The 21,591-nt window shown below is 46.5% G+C and overlaps 1 protein-coding gene across 1 annotated transcript in view; it reads left to right on the top strand.

Annotated features, from left to right (window-relative positions):
• Positions 1 to 21,591, top strand: part of adam10a (ADAM metallopeptidase domain 10a) — a 208,873-nt gene that overhangs the window by 96,687 nt on the left and 90,595 nt on the right. The window contains 1 exon segment of the mRNA XM_072470713.1: positions 11,898 to 12,056. Coding sequence (XP_072326814.1) covers positions 11,898 to 12,056 — 159 coding nt within the window.

The raw sequence follows: 21,591 nt of genomic DNA on the forward strand, positions 1-21,591 counted from the left end.
TTCAGTTCTACCTATCTTTAATCACAGCCTGCACTTTATCACTCTATCTGTCAACAACCCCGAATTGAGCCTCCAATCTTTCCTCTGCTCCCTTCCCGATCTAAGCCGAATCTCCAGCCAGTTGGGCGCATGGTCCGAGATTACTATCCCTGCGTATTCTGCCCCCTCCACCCCAATAAAACCTCTTGGCTCACCACAAAAAGTCAATTCAGGAATACACCCTGTAAACATGAGAGGAAAAGGAATACTCCCTTCCCCCTGGGTTCTTGTAGCGCCACGGGTCCACCATATCCATCTTTTTCATAAACCCACGCAGCTCCTTTGCCATTCGTATACTACCCAATGACCTGGGGCTCGACCTATAACACCCCTGGATCTAGGACACAATTAAAATCTCCTCCCATAATCAACTGTTGCGTCACCAATCCGGGATTGCTACCACCAACACCCTCATAAAACCGACATCATCCCAATTCGGTGCATACACGTTCACCAACACCGGCGTCCATTCTAATACCCATCCCACTCACTATCACGTATCTCCCACCCAGGTCCCTCTCTTCCTCGGCGCTCTTAAACCCCGTTTTCTTACTCCTAAAACTTGCCACCCCTGTGACTTTGAATCAAACCCCGAGTGAAAAATCTGACCCACCCATCCCTTCCTCAGCCTAACCTGGTCCTTCATGCAAGGTGCGTCTCCTGCAGAAAGGCCACCTCCGTTTTTAAAATCCTTCGGTGTGCAAAGACCCGGGATCTCTTCAGCTGTCATTTGAGCCCTCGCACGTTTCATGGTATCAGCCGTACCGGGGACTTGCGCCTCCATTCCCCTCTACCGTCCACCATCCTTGCCTTTCAGCTATACCCCTGTTAATTTCACCCTGTACCTGGCCCATCCAAGATGGCTCCTTTCTCTGCCCCTACCATGTTTCTTCTCCAACCTCGCCTCGTCACATCCCCCTCCCCCCACGGCTACCTCTCTCAGCCGTCTCCCCCAACTAACTTCCATTCACCAGCATTACCTGCCAGCGTGGCAACTCTTGCCTAAAGGCTCCTCCTACTCACCCCCCGCCCTCACCTCTCTCTGTTCAGTGAAGAAAACTCCCTGTTGACTTCACCCTCCCCCACCCAAACAAAGACTCATCTCGATCCACAGGTCACCTCCCCCAAAGACGAACAAAAAGAAAAAACACAGCCCCAGGCAGCAGGAGGGGGGTGGGGACAACTGTCCCCTTACAAATTTTCCACCCCTGCTCCCCTTTGTCGACCTGACAACAAAAAGAAAAAACCCTCCACATCGGAGGAAAAGGAAAAGAAAAACCTCCCTCCAACACCCACTCTACCCATATTCTCAATTACTTCCAAGTGCCAGCACCTCTGTCTCCCAAAATTGTTCAGTTCAGTTCTCCCACAGTTTATCATAGAATTTACAGTGCAGAAGGAGGCCATTCGGCCCATCGAGTCTGCACCGGCTCTTGGAAAGAGCACCCTACCCAAGGTCAACACCTCCACCCTATCCCCATAACCCAGTAACCCCACCCAACACTAAGGGCAATTTTGGACACGAAGGGCAATTTATCACGGCCAATCCACCTAACCTGCACATCTTTGGACTGTGGGAGGAAACCGATGCACCCGGAGGAAACCCACGCACACACGGGGAGGATGTGCAGACTCCGCACAGACAGTGACCCAAGCCGGAATCGAACCTGGAACCCTGGAGCTGTGAAGCAATTGTGCTATCCACAATGCTACCGTGCTGCCCCTTATGCCCCTTGATAAAGTCATTGGCTGCTTCTGGGATCTCAAAATAGTATTCTCGGCCCTCGTAGGTCACCCATAGTTTCGCCGGGTAGAGCACCCCAAACCTGATCCACTGTCGATACAGCACTGCCGTGGCCCTTTCGAACCCCACAGGCCGTTTTGTCGTTCCCAGCTCCAATGTCCTGGTATATTCAGACCTTGTTCCCCTGTTATTCGCAATTGTGTTTCTCCCTGGCCCACTGCAGAATCTTATCCTTCTCCATCAACTTGTGGAGCCTCAAAACCACTGCCTGCGGTGGACCCCCTGCTCTTGACTTCTGCCTCAGAGACCTGTGTGCTCTATTCACCTCTGGGGCGTTGTCCAACACATCCTCCACCACCAGCCCCGCCAGCATCATCAAAGTGTACCTCGTGGCACTCGTACCTTCCACTCCTTCAGACAGGCCACTATCCGCAGATTCTGCCTTCTCGACCTATTTTCCTACTCCTCCACCGTTGGTCTCAATGTCTTGCAAAGGTCTCCTAAGAGCCCCACCTCTGCCTCCAATACCACCACCGCTGTGGTCTGACATCACCCTTTCAATCTGACTCAGAATAAGCTATTATTATTATTATCTGCGACCCCTGTGCCTCCAAACATTTCTCTGCCCTCCATCGATCCCTTCAGTGGTGCCACAGCCCCTTTGGAGGCCTTTGAGTGATCCTCTGCATCTCCTTCCTCTGCTGGCGGATCTCTTCCTTGATGAAGGCCATCAACTGTTCCATCTGAGGCCACTGCCCCCCCCCCCCCCCCCCCCCCCCCCCCCCCCCCCGCGCCGATCCTTCCACTGGCTGCTGTGCCACAGGTCCGTTCCAATTCCTTAGCCGAGTCCTTCACCTTCTGCCGGGTTTGACAACCAGCAGACTTACTACTCCCGGGGGGAACATCTCCGACCTTCAGTTACGCTTTTCCGTTGAAGTTGCACCCGATTTTGGATAAAAAGAGCTCTTTTCTACGCCTTCAAGCAGGAGCTCCCTGTGCGCGACCACTCATGGCCATCGCCACCACTGGAAGTCATGAAGCTCTGATTTTTGAGGACGCTATCTATACAGACATGAAGGCTATCAACATCCATCACTCTAGCTGACTGTCAAAACAAATGGCAACGCTATATGTATGTGGGAGGATGGCACCACAATGAGGTGTGGTTTTAGAAAGCTCTAAAGCAGACTCCAGCCTGGCAAAGGCGTCAGGAGAAATTATCATCCACCTGCAAAGAACAACTTGATGTGTGGCACTTTGCCTTTGTAGAATTAGCTTGTTCAGTCACCGCTTGTTCAGTCACCGAGAAGTGCAGCAAATGACCTTATCTGATCTCCTCATGATTCTGAGGTTGCATTTCCAACAACACTTGCAGGTGGAAGAATGCCAACTATTGACGACAAGTAATTTAATTTAAACATCAGATTTTATCATAGAATAAAATTTTCAGTGAGGCATCATCAAATACTGTCTTGGGTAAAAATAATTGTAACCCATGTCAGCTGTAGCTCAGTTAGTAGCAATCTCGCCTCTTGTTATGGGTTCAAGCCCTCTTCCAGGACTTAGTACATTTCAGTGTAGTCAGAGTTGCTGTCTTTCGGATTAGACATTCAACATGAGGCCTCGTCTGCCCTTTCAAGGGATTATAAAATATCCCATGGCAATCTTCCAATGTAGAACAGGGTAGTTATCTCTGGTGACCTAGTCAATATTCATCTGTCAACATCACAAAACAGATCTCATCATATTGCTATTTTAGGGGGCTTTCTGACTGCAAGTTGGCTGCTGCATTACAACAGTGACTCCATCTCCACAAGTACTTTTTCTTTTAATGGTTTGGTGATTAAGAGTGAGTAGTTAAGAAGGTTCCCAATTGAAACAATGGAAGCATTTCAAAGGGCTAAATCAGCCATGATTACAGCTCTCGGGTACAGTCCAATGAGGGTACATTAGATACCATATATGCATGTGCATTTAAGCTGAGGTTTGTACTGAAATTGTTTTGATGTGCCCACAGTTGAATTGCATGCTAAATTTATCTTGGGGAATTGAACCCTGGTCCCTCATGTGGCAGGCAGGAATACTACCCACTATACTAACAAAATCACTATTGACTGAGATATCAGTGCATGCATCCAGAAAGTGAATTCTGCCTTTTGGCCAACTCCTTGATCATGTGTGGAAGCAGCATGGCATTAAGCTGAAGATGAAAATCAAAATCTACTAGGCTCATAGCAATATCACTGTTTGCTTAACAAACAAAACACTTGTAACGACAGCAATATTTTGCAGGCAACAATGAGTGATTAAGAAATTCTTTGAGGAAATGAGCTGACTTTAATCGATGGACAACCCTGGAATTAACTTTCCCCTGTAGAGGGTAACACCTTGAATGATTCAGCACTTGGAAGGGTGCTTGCAAAATTTATGTGCTCCAGTTGTGTAAGATTTGAATCCAAAATCACCTGACTGAGATGAAGTGTTCGCCCCAGAGCCAAGTTGGCACAAGCATCTTGGGCGAAATACTGGATTATTATTGTTATGGATAGCAATTGAGACATGGGGTTGGGTTCATTGAGAAATCTGCCTTCAAAAGAGAAAAAGAAGAAAATAGCTAGAAAATCTGTTGTGGGAGGGTATAGTAACTTCTAGTAATCAAAGGATATGATGATTTAAGCGAAACCTGTTGACAGCAACTACATATGGTATAGCAAAATCATTAGCACATTTCAGTTACAGGATTCTACTTAACTGGGCTTCATCTTTTAACAGAAAAGCTAGTTGGGCAGTCTTGGAAAAATTACATCTGTAGATGCCTTTTTGTTCCTAATGATGCCCAGCAAGTAAGTGAACTTTGTGATGATAAAGGGTGAATAATAACACTGACAACTCGTCACCATTCTTTACAATTTAAATCTTTCCTTTTAAACTAACAATATTAATTTAATAAGTTTCTCCTGTAGTACAACAATGACCAGAAATACTTGATGTATAGGGAAAAAGGTAACCACTCCGATTTATAATTAGGGTAGAATTAGATAATAGACATTGCGCTACGTGAACTTACTATTTTATGTTTGATTCAGAAGGTTTGAATGTTTATTTTTAATTTGTTGTAACTATTCCATTTTAGACTGTACTCATGTCAGTGGTTCAGCATGGCTGATGAACTATCCAGTTGGAACTCTGGACATTAGAAAAAAAAAAGTAATTATTAATAAGAAGTTGGTTTGGTGGCTATTTTTCCATTTTAATCACCATGCATAGGCCAGCTAAGCCAGATTTTAAGTCTAATATTGCACCGTTATCAGTTAACAAGTTGAAGGAAGCGAATTCAGACTTAATAGAAGATTTGGCGAAGTATTACGTCTGGTTTTCAGAACTGCATTATAGGAAGGATTTTCTTTGGAACCAGCTGCAGAATCGTTCATTGGGTTTCTTTTGCCTGCATTCTCAGAATGTACACCATGTTGGCAAAGCCAGTGTTTATTACCCATCCCTAGTTACCCTCTGGAAGGTGGCGATAATCTGCATTTTAAAAAAAATGTATTTATGGGTTGTGGACATTGCTGGTTAGGCCAGCATTTATTGCCCATCCCTAGTTGCCCTTCAGGAGGTAGTGCTGAGTTGCAGCCTTGAATCACTGCAGTCCTTGGAAATGTAGGTACATCCATCGTGCTGTTGGGGAGGGAGTTCCAGGCTGTTGCCCCAGCGATAGTGAAGGAACGGCGATATATTTTCAAGTCAGGGTAGTGAGTGACTTGGAGGGGAACCTCCAGGTGGTGGGGCTCCCAGGTATATGCTGCTCTGGTCCATCTAGATGGCCGTGGTCGCGGGTTTGGAAGGTGTTGTCTAAGGACCCTTCATGAGTTACTGCAGTGCATCTTGTATATGGTACACACTGCTGCCACTGTTCGTCGGTAGTGTGGGGTTTGAATGTTTGTGGAAGGGGAAGCAATCGAGGGCTGCTTTGTCCTGATGGTATCAAGCTTCTTGAGTATTGTTGGAACTGCACTCATCCAGGCAAGTAGCGAGTATTCCATTACACTTCTGACTTGTGCCTTGTAGATGGTGGACAGGCTTTTTGGGGGTGGGGTGGTCAGGAGATGGGTTACTCACATCGGATTCCTAGCCTTTGACCTGCCCTGGTAGGCACAGAATTAATATGGCTAGTCCAATTCAGATTCTGATCAATGGTAACCCCCAGGATGTTGATTGTGGCACAATTCAGTGATAGTAATGCCATTGAATGTCATGGGGTGATGGTTAAATCCTCTCTTGCAGGAGACGGTCATTGCATGGCACTTAGGTGACACAAATGTAACTTGCCACTTGTCAGCCCAAGCCTGCATATTGTCCAGGTCTTTCTGCATTTGGACATGGACTGCTTCATTATCTGAGGAGTCACGAATGGTGCTGCACTTTGTGCAGTCATCCGCAAAATCCCCATTTCTGACCCTGCAATGGAAGGGAGCATCTGAAGATGGTTGGGCCTAGGACACAATGCCGGGCAGTTGCTAGTGTTGTAGCTGTACTGCAACAGCTTGGCTAGGGATGCGGCAAGTTCTGGAGCGCATCAATACTATTGCCAGGATATTGTCAGGGCCCATAGCCGTTGCATTATTCAGTGTTTTCCAGTTTCTTGATAGTACATGGAATGAATCGTACAGACTGAAGACTGATTTCTGTGATGCTGGGTACCTCTGGAGGAGACTGAGATGGATCATCCACTCGGCACTTCTGGCTGAAGATTGTTAAAAATGTCTCGGCCTTGTCTTTTGCACATTTGTGCTGGGCTCCTCCATCATTGAGGATGGAGATATTTGTGGAGCCTCCTCCTCCAGTGAGTTGCTTAATTGTCAACCACCATTCACACCTGGATGACTACAGAGCTTGGATCGGATGTGTTCGTTGTGGAATTACTTAGCTCTATTACTTGCTGCTTATGCTGTTTGGCACGCAAGTCGTCCTGCGTTGTAGCTTCACCAGGTTGACATCTCGTTTTCAGTATACCTAATGTTGTCCCTGGCATGTTCTCCTGCACTCTTCATTGAACCAGCGTTGATCCTCTGGCTTGGTGGTAATGATGGTGTGGGGGATATGCCGGACCATGGGTTGCAGATTGTGGTTGAATACAATTCTGCTGCTGCTGATGGCCCACCGAGCCTCACGGATGCCCAGTCCAGAGTGGAGGGTATCCTGGAGGATACCCTTCAGGATGATGATGGGTACCCTCAATGTGAATGTGGGACTTTGTCTCCACGAGGACTGTGCGGTGGTCACTTCTGCCAATACTGTCATGGACAGATGTATCTGAAGCAGGCAAATTGGTGAGAATGAGGCCAAGTATGTTTTTCCCTCTTGTTGGTTCCCTCACCATCTGCTGCAGTCCCAGTTATAGCAGCTGTGTCCTTTAGGACCCCCTCAGCTTGGTCTCTCCTGGCACTACCGAGCCATTCTTGGTGATGGACATTGCCGAGCCACTCTTGGTGATGGACATTGAAGTCCCCCACCCAGAGCATATTCTGTGCCCTTGCCACCCTCCATGCTTCCTCCAACTGGTGTTCAACATCGAGGGGTACTGATTCATCACCTGATGGTGGCTGGTACACTGTAATCAACAGATTTCCTTGCCCATGTTTAACCTGAAGCCATCAGACTTCATGGGGTTCAGAGTTGATATTGAGGACTCGAGGGCAACTCCCTACTGACTGTATACCACTGTGCCACCACCTCTGCTGAGTCTGGTGAGACAGGATATACACCGGAATGGTGATAGTGGTGTCTGGGATATTGTCGATAGGGTTTGATTCTGAGAATATGACTCTGTCACTGTTGCTTAACTAGTCTGTGAGACGGCACTCCCAACTTTGGCACAAGCACCCAGATGTTAATAAGGAGGACTTTGCAGGGTTGGCAAGGCTGCGTTTGCTGTTGTTCCCGGTGCTTGGCTCGATGCCAGGTGGTCCGTCCGGTTTCATTCCTTTTTCCTGTTTTCATACAACTGTTTCATTTAAGAGTCAACCACATTGCTGTGGGTCTGGAGTCCCATGTAGGCCAAACCAGGTAAGGACAGCAGATTTATTTCCCTAAAGGACATTAGTGAACCAGATGGGTTTTTACGGCAATTGACAATGGTTTCATAGTCGTCATTAGACTTTTAATTCAAGATATCTTATTCCGTTTAAAGTCCATCACCTGCCGTGGTGTGATTTGAACCCGGGTCCTTGGAACATTATCCTTTGGGTTACTGGTACAGTGACAATATCACCATGCCACTGCCTCCTCTTATTGCTTTAGTCTGTGGTTTAGGTACTCTCACTAAGTGCTCGTTAGGATGTTCCAGGGTTTTAACCTACAGTGTGGGAATAGCAATACAGCTCCAAATTGAGATGTCTTGGAAAGGTATTGAAGGCAATGGAACTCCTGTGCTCCATCTGCCTTTTGTCTTGTGAATGGAGGGAAGTTTAGGAGAAGTGCCCGAGTTGCTGTAGAGCATCCATAGGTGATAAATACTTCAGCCATGGCATTTTTAAAAAAAGGTTAATCAAAGATGAACAGTTAGAGAGACAGCTGTCGCTTTCTTTTTAGAACTAAAGTTAGTTGTGCCCTGATAAAGAGACCATGAAGCTTAGGAAGAGTTCTGGTAGTAACAAATTATTTTCAGTGGTTATTTACACATGGGCTCAAGTTTCAGATCATTGCACAAAGTATTTAAAGGCAGGCAAGAGAACTGCTTTGCACATAATTTCTTCTTTCACCACACAATGCCATGAGTCATTAAGCAGATTGCAGAGAATTATTTTCAAGTAATTAGACCGCTGTTTGAAAAAAGTACTTTAGCACAACCGCAGAAAGCATGAGACTTGTTTGGATTATACTGGGTGGCACATGAAGGGAACAAAAGCATTTCTCTTTTGTGTGTAGCTAATAACAGTAAATGTAACTTCCTTTTGGTCTTGTAAACAGAACTATGAAAACCTAATGATCCATCGACTGTGTTGTATTTTCTGTCCACAAGTCGATCAGTGGGCTAAATGGAGTTCAGCATTAGGGAATGGGTAGGGCGGAATAGTATGAACCCCTGGAATTGTCGTGTAGCTGAAGTCAAAATCAGTTAGGAGTTGAGAAGAAGGGAAATGATTTTGTGGTTGTGGATCCAGTAAACTTTGTAGGATGCCAAAACTAGTTTTAAAAAAAAAAATATATATATATATATATATCTTTAATGCTAACAATCTGCTGATGGTGTCAAAGAATGAGGGACCTCTTGAGTGCAAGTCTGAAGAACTATTTCCTGAGCTTGTCATTATGTGCATTAACTTATGAACTATACCTTGTGAAATGTAATGAATTCTTAAATGATTCATATTTTATTCCACATTGTACAATAAATGTTCCCATCAGTTACTTCACAAGTGTCCGACAATTTTTCAAAACAGTAAGATTCGTTTTGAAACACTGCTCTGTGAAATTTATTAATTTAAAGTGAGTGCATATTTAAGGGTAACTGGTAAAATGAATAAACATTTCATCACCAGTAGATCTTGCCTCTTGCTGCACAGCCTAGAACTTCAAAGATCATTAACGTTTGGAGTCGGGGTGACTTTGTCAAACGATTTGTCAAAGTGCTTTGACAGAGTCATCCAGACTCAATGTTAGCTCCTTTCTCTCTCCACAGATGCAGTCAGACCTGCTGAGATTGTCCAGTATTTTCTGTTTTTGCTTTGGATTCCAGCATCCGCAGTAATTTGCTTTTATTTTTAGTTCTACCTCCTCGTTGCTCATGTGTTAGCTGTGGCACTGCTGCCTCTTGAGTTAGAAAATTCTGGGATCAGACCCGCTTCTGGACTTGAGCACAAAGTCATGGTTGACATTTCCACGCAGGACTGAGGAATTATTGCCATGTTTCAAGAAGCCATCTTTCAGATTATATTTTAAACCAAAGCCCTTTCTGCCCCCTGGGTGGTAAAAGACCCCATGACATTATTTTTGCTGTTCTGGCCAATATTTATCTGAATTGGCATGCCAAAAGCAGATGATCTGGTCATTATCACATTGTTGCTTGTCGGAGATTGCAGTGCAAAATAGTTGCTGTGTTTCTCCTGTTACAAGAGTAACTGCGCTTAAAGAAATGCTTTGAGATACTGTGATCATGAAAAGCACCAGAGTAATTCACATCTTTTTTCAGATTGCGAGTCCAACATGTCTTGGATGAGCTACCATTTTCTCTGGTTTAATATTGGGATGGCTAAAGCAATTTTCTTGCCCCCCACTGCAAATTCCGCATCCTTGTCACTGAATCCATTCTCCTCCTATGCCATTGTCTTCAGCTAAATCAGACTGTTTGACCCTGAGCCGAATCTCTTCAAACCCCATCCTTTCTATCACAAAAGGCAGTGACTTAAACTTTCATGACATTGCATTGGGGGAGGCAGTGGCATAGTGGTTTTGTTACTGGACTAGTAATCCAGAGACCCAGAATAGTCTAGCGTCCCAGGTTCAAACTATGCCACTGCAGATGGTGAAATTTGAATTCAAATAAAAATCTGGACTTCGATTGTGGTTAAAAACCCATCTGGTTCACTCATGTCCTTTCAAGAAGGAAATCTGCCATCCTTACCTTGTCTGACCTATGACCACTACAGGCATGGATGGCCGAAGGACCTGTTCCTGTGCTGTATTCTTTGTATGTGACTCCAGACACACAGCAATGTCGTTGACTCTTAACTACCCTCAAGGTTAATTAGGGATGGACAATAAATGCTGGCACAGCCTGCGACGTCCGCATCTCATCAACAAATAAAAAGAAAAATTGCCCGGTCTGTTTCTGAAACTCTTGATTCATACATATCTCATCTCCAGACTCGACTGTTACAATGTTCTCCCAGCCAACCTCCTATTCACCACAGCAGTAAATTTGGGCGGCTTCAAAGTTCTGTTAACCGGTTTCCTTTGCTGCACCAAGTTCTTGCCCAGTACCCCTGAACTTGCCGATGCTGGCTCCTGGTTACTCCCGGGTTACTTCCTGGTTACGCCTCAATTAAAATTCTCCTCCTCCTGTTCAAATAATTTTGTGTCCTTGATTCTCCCTTCTGCAGCCCAACCGCTTCCACTTGTGAACTTTCTGTTCCCCTGGCTTCATATTTCAGCCATTGCCAGCCATGCCTTATTGCCTATGCCTCATGCTTTGGTGTCCTACAAATGAAACTCAACAGCCTCACAAGCTCTCCCTCTTTTAAAGACCCTCCTTAAAGCTCTTTGACCAAATTTTTTAAACCCCTCCCAATATCTCCTTTTTGTTCACTGCTTTGTTTTTGAGTTTATCTTTGAAAACTTTGGAACATCTTTCTATATAAATGGTATGTGAATGAAAATTGTTGTTGTTTCCACATGGTGGGTTTATCGAATGGTGCTTATGTGACAAATAATGGCTGCTTGTGATTTCACCTTGTGAGCTTACTTTGTGGATTTACTGACCTCACATCAAAATCACTCCATTAACTTTAAGTGTACAGAGAATATGTAAGAATACCTGACTTAACCCCACCAGCCTCTGTGTATTGCTGGGCATCTTAATTCCCATCTCGCACCTCAACAATATAATTGGTACTTGTACAGTAACAGAGGTTTTGATGCTTTAAAAAAAAAAATTAAAAAATTTAGAGAACCCAATTCATTTTTTCCAGTAAAGGGGCAATTTAGCGTTTCCAATCCACCCACCCTGCACACCTTTGGGTTGTGGGGGCAAAACCCACACAAACACGGGGAGAATGTGTAAACTCCACACGGACAGTGACCCAGAGCTGGATCGAACCTGGGACCTCGGCGCTGTGAGGCAGCAATGCTAACCACTGCGCCACCGTGCTGCTCTTTGATGCGTTTTTTTGTTGATACTATACACATTATATTGTGAAACCACAAAATTCACAAATAATTTAAAGTCTTCAGCGACTGCTCATTGTTGGTTATCTTGAATTTATCAGATTTCTTCGTTCCACTTCATCTCCATATACTGGTAACATTTCTGTTCAAGTACTTCATGAACTGTTTTAAAGACTTTATAGAAATTATGTAAACAATATTATTTTAGCAACTTCTTGTCTTGTTTAAGGTGAGAGAGGATCTCTCAGTCATGGCTCTATCGTGGACGGACGATTTGAAGGGTTTGTCCAGACCCACCAGGGTACTTTTTATGTTGAGCCAGTGGAACGATATATTGAAAACAGAAAGCCACCCTTCCACTCTGTGATCTACCATGAAGATGATATCGGTAAGTATTTTCTTACTTTCGGTATAACAGGAACTTGCCTGTTTGCGTTTGTTATGATCCCAGTTGATATACCTGGACAGGAAGATCCCTGAATTGAATCTTGGCTCAAAAGACTAACTTTTACTATTTAAAAAAAATTATTTTTCGAGTACCCAATTCATTTCTTTTTCCAATTAAGGGGCAATTTAGCGTGGCCAATCCACCTAACCTGCACATCTTTGGGCTGTGGGGGCGAAACCCACGCAGACATGAGAATGTGCAAACTCCAAACGGGACAGTGACCCAAGACCGGGATCGAATCGAACCTGGGACCTCGGCGCATGAGGCAACAGTGCTAACCACTGCGCCACTGTGCTGCCCGCAACTTTTACTATTTTTGTAAAACGTAGAGGACTAGAGTTACAGGAGTGCTAATTAGTTCCAACAATAAGAATGTTTTATTCAATGTTGAAAAACTGGATTACAATACTCCTTTACTCCCCCCGTAGCTTAACAAATACATATTTAAAGATTAAGATGGATTACAAAGTACATTTTGAGCTACAGTGATCTCATTTACACAAAAAGTCTATTTTAAGCACAAGATGACTGGTCAAATACATACACTCCACTGTGACCCAAGTTGGTGTGTGTAGATTTATCTTCCGAATCCCCCTAGAACATTGTCATGTGAGAGTTTTCAAAGTCCACTCCCGAAAACATGCTTTAAAATCCTCTCTCATTATGCTTTCCCTTAATGGTTTGCATTCTGAAATCCAGACCAGGTTTTCCAAATGACACAAACAAAGCTTCCGCTCTACTTTTAACAGCAAATCCAGTCCAAGATTTTACACCAACCCCATTAGGATTTATTTGTCTTAACTGCTGTGCAAACTGCTCACAATTGCTTTAACTCTCGATGCCAAGACTGTATGAAAATGGCATCAGCCATTTGCTTTAACATTTGAAGGCTGCTGCCTCTCGTTAAAATCTGGTTACTGCAATTGTTTTTTTGTTTTTTAAAAAAAAAATGTTTATTCAAATTTTTCCAACACAATTTTTTAACAAACAAACCCCAATAACAAAAAGAACACAAACACCACAATCAAAAATAATAAACTACTTGTACATTGGGTTTCTCCCGCAAATATTAACCCCCCCATATGACATTCAAATGTACCCTTGGGGGACCCCCCCCGGTTGCTGCTGACCTCCTCCTAGCGCTCCGCGAGATAGTCTAGGAACGGTTGCCACCGCCTGAAGAACCCCTGCACAGACCCTCTCAAGGCAAACTTTATCCTCTCCAGCTTAATGAACCCTGCCATGTCATTTATCCAGGCTGCCACACTGGGGGGCTTCTCATCTTTCCATGATAGCAAGATCCTCCGCCGAACTATCAGGGACGCAAAGGCCAGAATACCGGCCTCTTTCCCGGTTCGTCCGTTACCCCAAATAATGCCAACCCCCAACTCTGCTTGACCTGGACATTCACCACCTTGGACATAGTCCTCGTGAAACTCCTCCAGAACCCATCCAGTGCCGGGCACGACCAGAACATGTGGACGTGATTCGCCGGGCTTCCCGAGCACCTCCCACACCTGTCCTCCATCCCAAAGAACCTACTCAACCTCGCCCCTGTCATATGCGCTCTGAGTAACCTTAAATTGTATTAAGCTGAGCCTGGCGCAAGAGTAAGAGGAGTTAACCCTACTCAGGGCATCAGCTCACAGACCCTCAAAAATCTCCTCCCCAAGCTCCTCCTCCCACTTGCCCTTTAGCTCCTCTACCGAAACCTCCTCTTCTTTCATCTCTTAATAGATCGCCGAAACTTTGCCTTCTCCGACCCATACAACCAAAATCACCCTGTCCTGAATCCTCTGCGCCGGGAGCAACGGGAATTCCCTCACCTGCCGCCTCACAAACGCCGTCACTTGCATATACCTGAACGCATTTCCCGTGGGTAACCCAAACCTCTCCTCCAGCGCCCCTAGGCTCGCAAACGTCCCATCTATAAACAGGTCCCCCATTCTTCTGATCCCTGCCCTATGCCAGCTCCAAAACCCCCCATCCATCCCTCCCGGGACGAACCGATGATTCTCCCGAATCGGGGACCAAACCGAGGCTCCCATCTCGCGTCTATGCTGTCTCCACTGCCCCAGATCTTCAACGTTGCCGCCACCACCGAACACGCGGTGTACCTTGTCGGCGAGAGCGGCAACGGTGCCGTCACCAGCGCCCTCAGGCTCGTGTCTCTACAGGACGCCATCGCCAACCTCTTCCACGCCTCCCCCTCTCCCTCTATTACCCACTTACAGATCACCGCCACGTTGGCTGCCCAATAGTAGCCACACCCATTCGGCAGCGCCAACCCTCCCCTGTCCCTGCTACGCTCCAGAAACGCCATCACCCTCGGGGTCTTATTTGCCCACACGAAACCCATGATACTCCTACCTACCCGTTTGAAAAAGGCCTTGGGAATCAGAATGGGAAGGCACTGGAACACAGAGAAACCTCGGGAGGACCATCATTTTAACCGACTGTACCCTGCCCGCTAGCGAGAGTGGTAGCACATCCCATCTTTTGAAATCCTCCTCCATCTGCTCCACCAACCGCGGCAAATTGAGCTTGTGCAAGGCCTCCCAGCCACCTGGATCCCCAAGTACCGAAAGTTCCTTTCCGCCCTCTTCAATGGTAGGTCGTCTATCCCCCTTCCCTGGTCCCCTGGATGCACCACAAAGAGCTCACTTTTCCCTACGTTGAGCTTATAGCCCGAGAAGTCCCCAAACTCTCTTAGGATCCGCATGACCTCCACCATCCCCTCCACTGGATCTGCCGCATACAGCAACAGGTCATCCGCATACAGCGACACCCGATATTCTTCTCCCTCTGGGACCAACCCCCTCCATTTCCTGGACTCCCTTAGTGCCATGGCCAAAGGCTCGATTGCCAATGCAAACAACAAGGGGGACGGGGCACCCCTGCCTCGTCCCTCGGTACAGCCGAATGTACTCCGACCTCCGCCGATTCGTAGCCACACTCGCCACCGGGGCTCTATATAGGAGCCTGACCCAACTGATAAACCCCTCCCCGAACCCAAACCTCCGCAACACTTCCCACAGATACTCCCACTCCACCCGGTCGAAGGCCTTCTCCGCGTCCATAGCTGCCACTACCTCCGCCTCTCCCTCCACCGATGGCATCATAATCACGTTGAGGAGCCTCCGCACATTGGTGTTTATCTGCCTGCCCTTTACAAATCCCGTCTGGTCCGCATGAATCACCCCCGGGACACAGTCTTCAATTCTCGTAGCCAGCACTTTTGCCAGCAACTTAGCATCTACATTGTGGAGTGAGATCGGTCTATACGACCCACAAAACAGTAGGTCCTTCTCCCGCTTCAGAATCAGCGAGATCAGTGCCTCGGACATTGTCGGGGCAGGGTCCCCCTCTCCCTTGCCTCATTGAAAGTCCTCACTAACAACGGGCCTAGCAGGTCCACATATATCCTATAAAACTCAACCGGGCACCCATCTGGCCCCGGGGCCTTCCCCGCCTGCATGTTCCCCAATCCTTTAACCAGCTCCTCCAACCCCATTGGCGCCCCTAAACCAGCCACCTCCTGCTCCTCCACCCTCGGGAACTTCAGTTGATCCAAAAATCGTCGCATCCCCTCTTCCTCTGCTGGGGGCTCAGATCTGTATAGCTCCTCATAGAAGTCCTTGAATACCTCATTTACCCTCACCGCACTCTGCACTGCATTCCCCCTGCTATCCTTAGCTCCTCCTATCTCCCTCGCTGACACCCTCTTATGGAGCTGGTGTGCCAGCATCCGGCCCGCCTTCTCCCCATACTCGTACGTCGCCCCCTGTGCTTTCCTCCACTGTGCCTCTGCTTTCCCTGTGGTCAGCAGGTCAAACTCCGCCTGGAGGCTTCGCAGCTCCCTAAGTAGTCCCTCCTCGGGGGGCCTCTGCATAACTCCTGTCCACCCTTAAAATCTCCCCCACCAACCTCTCCCTCTCCCTGCCCTCTCTCTTCTCCCTGTGGGCCCTAATGGAGATTAACTCTCCCCTGACCACCGCCTTCAACGCCTCCCAGACTACCCCCACCTGCACCTCTCCGTTGTCATTGGCCTCCCAAGTATCTCTCAATGCACCCCCGCACCCTCCCTCACACCACCTCACCGCCAGTAATCCTACATCAAGACGCCACAGCGTGCGCTGGTCCCTCTCCTCTCCTAACTCCATCTCCACCCAGTGCGGGGCGTGGTCTGAGATGGCTGTGGCCGAATACTCCGTTCCCTCCACTTTCGGGATTAGCGCCCTGCTCAAAACAAAAAAATCTATCCAGGAGTAGGCTCTATGTACTTGGGAAAAGAATGAGAATTCCCTGGCCAGGGGCCTAGCAAATGTCCATGGATCCACTCCTCCCATCTGGTCCATATACCCCCTAAGCACCTTGGCCGCAGCCGGCCTCTTCCCCGTCTTGGATCTGGAGCGATCAAATGCTGGATCCAACACCGCGTTGAAACCCCCCCCGCCCCCATTATCAAGCTTCCTGCCTCCAGGTCCGGAATCCGACCCAGCATGTGCTTCATAAATCCGGCATCATCCCAATTCGGGGCGTATACGTTTACCAGTACCAACCACACCCCCTGCAACCTACCGCTCACCATCACGTATCGACCTCCATTATCCACTACAATATTCTTGGCCTCAAACGACACCCGCTTCCCCGCCAGTATTGCAACCCCTCTGTTCTTCGCATCCAGTCCCGAATGGAATACCTATCCTACCCATCCCTTTCTCAACCTGACCTGGTCTGCCACCTACAAATGTGTCTCCTGAAGCATGACCACGTCTGCCTTCATTCCCTTTAAGTGCGCGAACACTCGGGCCCTGTTCACCGGCCCATTCAGGCCCCTCACATTCCAAGTTATCAACCGGATTGGCTGCCGACTAGCCATCTCCTTTTCTAGGCCAGTCACGTGCCTGCGCCTCCCGCACCCTCCAATAGCCCCCGACCACCTCTCCTATTTCCGGTTCCCCATATACCCCTCCCCCCCCCTCCCCCCCCCCCCCCCCCCCCCCCGCGCTCGATCCATATCTAGCTCTTTTGCTCCCCCCTTAACACACCCGTAAGTCAGCTGACTCCTGCTGACCCCGGCCTCTCCCGCCTTCCCATCGACCCCCCCCCCGGTGTGGGAATCCCCCCTCCTCCCTAGCAGTCAGTGTGCGCTCCTCCGACCCCCACCGCCGTCCTTGCCTAGCGTGGGAAAAAGCCCGCGCTTTCCTGAGCCGGCCCCGCCCCCTCTGGCGCAGCTCCTTTTGCGGCCTTATCTCAATTCCCCCATCCCCGGGCCTCCCCTCCCTCCAACACCGACGCCCACAGTCTCCCCAACAAATCCCTTCACCCATCCCCATCCAGCACCCAACCAAGGGAACATTCCCTACACGTAGTTAAAACCATATATACAGCAGACATCCCCCCACAACCACAAACCCTCAATTTGAGTCCAACCTTTCAGTCTGTATGAAGCTCCAAGCCTCCTCGGGCGTTTCGAAATAGCGGTGCCGATCTTGGAATGTGACCCACAGTCGCGCTGGCTGCAGCATACCGAACTTCACCCCCTTCCGATGGAGCACTGCCTTGGCCTGATTAAAGCCAGCTCTCTTCTTGGCCACCTCTGCACTCCAGTCCTGGTAGATTCGGATCTCCGTGTTCTCCCACCTGCTGCTCCGCTCTTCCTTGGCCCATCTCAAGACACACTCTCTATCCATAAAGCGGTGAAACCTCACCACTACACCCCTTGGCGGCTCGTTGGCCTTGGGTCTCCTTGCTAGGACCCGATGAGCCCCATCTAGCTCCAGGGGGCTCGGGAAGGCTCCCGCGCCCATCAGCGAATTGAGCATCGTGCTCACATATGCCCGGTATCGGGCCCCTCAACTCCTTCAGGGAGACCCAGAATCCGAAGATTCTTCCTCCTCTACCTATTCTCCAGGTCCTTAAATCTTTCCGCCCACCTCTTGTGCAGCGCCTCGTGTGCCTCCACCTTCACCGCCAGGCCCAAGATCTCATCCTCGTTCTCCGAGTCTTTCTGCCGCACCTCCCGGATCGCCGCCCCCTGGGCCCTCTGGGTCTCCACTAGCTTCTCAATCGCCGCCTTCATTGGCGCCAGGATTTCTGTCTTCAGCTCCTCAAAGCAGCGTTTAAGAAACTCCTGCTGCTCCTGCAACCACCGCCCATGCTGCTTGGTCTCCACCCGCCGCCATCTTGCTTTTGCTCCCTCTCACTTTTCGCTGCTCCAAGATCCCTTTTTTCACCACTCCACTCCTGGTCCAATCCATATATTGTTGGGGGGACCTTGCTGTCACCTTCCCACACTGGAAGCCGTCGAACAAGTGCTGTTGGGGCCCCTCTAGAGAGCCCTAAAGTCCGTTCCCGGCGGGAGCTGCCGAACGTGCGACCTATTCAGGCATGGCCGCAACCAGAAGTCGGTTACTGCAATTGTGTCTTTAATTCAGAACACTTTGTTTCGTCTTCCTTGAATTCTTCTGAACCATACCTTGGTCTCTGTTTGCTTAACTCCAGACAACTTGGACACTTTTTTTTCTCTACTTTCCTAAAGTAACCGGACTTCAGATTTCAGGCATCCGTTTTCTTAATTATTAGTCCATAGTATGGCGTTTCTTCGCGCAAGTCTGAGAGAGATGTTCCCTCTTTATCCCTCTAAACCAACTGCTCCTAGCAAAGTTGTGGGAGCTGCCTTCTCTCTCGCTACCCATCTCCCAACTGCAATCAAATTGGCTAAACTAAAACTTAAAAGCTTTTCTACCCTACAAAGCCCCTGTTACTAAGCAACCACTGTTGGTTTATTTATTCTTCAGCCGTAGCCCATTCCACGCACTATAGTAATATGGTTAGAACTTAACCAACCCCCACACATACAAACATCTTTGTCCAGCATAGATCTAACTCTGAGTTTTACCCTTCCGGGCATCGAAACATGAAATTAAACTCACTTAATACTATACTTTATATCTCAGATGTTTACCAATACAAATATAAATCTCTTGGAACAACCTTTTTGCTTTTCTAATACTTTCCAAATGAGCAGAATATTGTGATATGAGGAAATGGTATACCAATTTAGCTAATAAGTCAGACAAAATTGGCTTCAAGGATGTATCAAGCAATTTCATTACAAATTATCTGTTTAAAATTGATATTGCAAAGTTAAAAGTTGAGTTTGTGTACAGGTAACTTGCAGACATGAGAAATGTTGATAGGATTATTCCTATCCATGCAAATTTAGGAACACAGTTGGAAAATATGGCTGCACGCTATCCCATCATATTTCCGCTGTAATTTTGCTACCCATAACTTTGCATGTGTGTTAATGCTCTGGTTGCTGCCTCTTGCACATGAGAATATTCAAATCCGCTCTTAATAAAAATGTAATTTTTTTAATGTGTATATGTATATTCAATAGAAATGCTCAATTTTTTTTCTATATGTAGTGTGTGTATGCATGTTTTTATTTTGGTTGCGACAAGATCTGATTGTCATGGGTTGTGGAAAGGAGTGCTTTATTGAATATATATTTAATAAATATGGAATATCTACTCCGGATGACTTTTTTGTCTTGATCTTTTAAATTAATAATGTGAAACATAAAAGTTAATTTTCTGTAAGAAGTAGCAGCTCTGGTCATGTTGCTTTTGTTAAACTCTGCACAGCTAATAATATTGTTATTCTAGCTAGTTTTGTAAATGGGTGAAATCAAAGCAAAAAAACTGCATCTTCAAAAGAGGGTTTGATTTATTTTTTTAAATTCCCTTGGATCACTACAAGTTGGTCACACGATCATGTCTTGGACTGAATCCATTCATGTGAAGACTCCGACCTATCAGGCCAGACACTGGTATAACTACAGAATGATAGCTCAGCAGATGGAACTTTAACATAAAGCTTTGTTTATGCAGTTACATTTGCCAAATGACTGGATCAGGGATTCTGAGGATTTAGGCAGTGATTTGAAGGGCAGCATAATTACATTTACCAAAGAAATAGCCTGTCTCTAAGTTAGTCTCTTTTTAGAATCAAATACATCCCAAAGGACAGACTCATTTTATATTTTACCCAGCTCACAAAAACATTAATTTCAACCCTGAAAATATGTTAACCTCTTAATTCCGATATATTTGCAACCTTCTTTTCATATTTGATTTTAAATCACATTCCCCTTTCACCCCTGCAAATATTTTGTTTTTTTCTTCAGTGGGTTTGTCTTGTCTCGAATTGGGACTTCCAGAGGTTTTACAAAAGTTCCAAGTCTCTGAATTTGAAAAAATGCTTGAATTCAGAAAGCAACATTTGTGACACTTATAAGTTCTCAACTAGAAGAAATGGTGAGATTTTAAAATATTAATATTAGAATCCTGTTATCTCATGAGCTTGTGTTTCACGTTGTCAAATTTTGCATAGGTCCATCTGCCCAAGCATCCCTATTCTAAATGAAAGCTATAAAAGTTAATCCGGGTCAGGGAAACTGTCTAATTCTCTACTTCCCTCTAGAGTAAGATTTTCCAGCAAAAGTCTGCTATTTAATATAGAGGAGTAAACTTGCTATTTGAGAATTAATGTGTAATAGAGCCAACCTGTTTTTCACTGCAGCACTTGGGTGTCAGTAAAATGATTTTCATTCGAGCTACTGCTCGTTGTTCTGCTGGGTACAATCCAATATATTCTGAGGATCTTGAGAAAGCTGCATCTGTTTTTCAAAAAAAGTTAAACTTCTATTTACACACTCGTTTTGCATCGGTTTCTAGTGTACTTTGCGAAGTTTCACCGATTACAGTTGTTCCTGACTTAATGTCGGAGTTTGTGTTCCTGAGGAGGGCAGCTTCAAATGAAACAAAGTTAAGCGTGTGCTATTTTCCCATTAGAACTAATATAAAAGCTTTACTTAGTTTCTGTGGGACCTTGCTGATCAGCAAACATTATACCTTGTTAGTTTAAACACAGTGCATTGCTAAATTAACTATGCTCATGAACAAAGTAACTTCTTGATTTTTAAGCTCAATTTATTTCAAAAAGAAATATGCTAACCCTTTCTACTTCGCATCTGCTCACCGCCAATTGTCCCATTTAAAAACCGTCCATCTCACCGCCGCATCTCCCAACTCTCCTGGTTGCTGCCGACTTTGCCACTCGTTGTTTCCCTTTCCCAAACCCATCTACAAGCATGAGCGGTGAGAGGCAGGAGCTACCTACAGAGATAGCAGCTTTGAGATGCAAGGTCACGGAGGTAAGCTACAAGCTGGAGAGGCAAGTGACCTGAAGGATTGGGGAGCAGGAGGGGCTGCTGATTGGGTCTCATAACTCTGCATCACACCCGGCGTGGAATGACTTTATAACAAAAACTCCTGATGCTAAATGTAAATTCCTACCCCATTAACTGACTGGTGTTAAAACAAAATTGCTTCCCGGAGTGATTTAGCGAGGTTGGGTTTACCTACTGTAGTTACTATGCTTCAACCAGTCATTTTCCATTCGG

This window comes from Scyliorhinus torazame, chromosome 12, assembly GCF_047496885.1.
Source record: "Scyliorhinus torazame isolate Kashiwa2021f chromosome 12, sScyTor2.1, whole genome shotgun sequence".
NCBI lineage: Eukaryota > Metazoa > Chordata > Chondrichthyes > Carcharhiniformes > Scyliorhinidae > Scyliorhinus > Scyliorhinus torazame.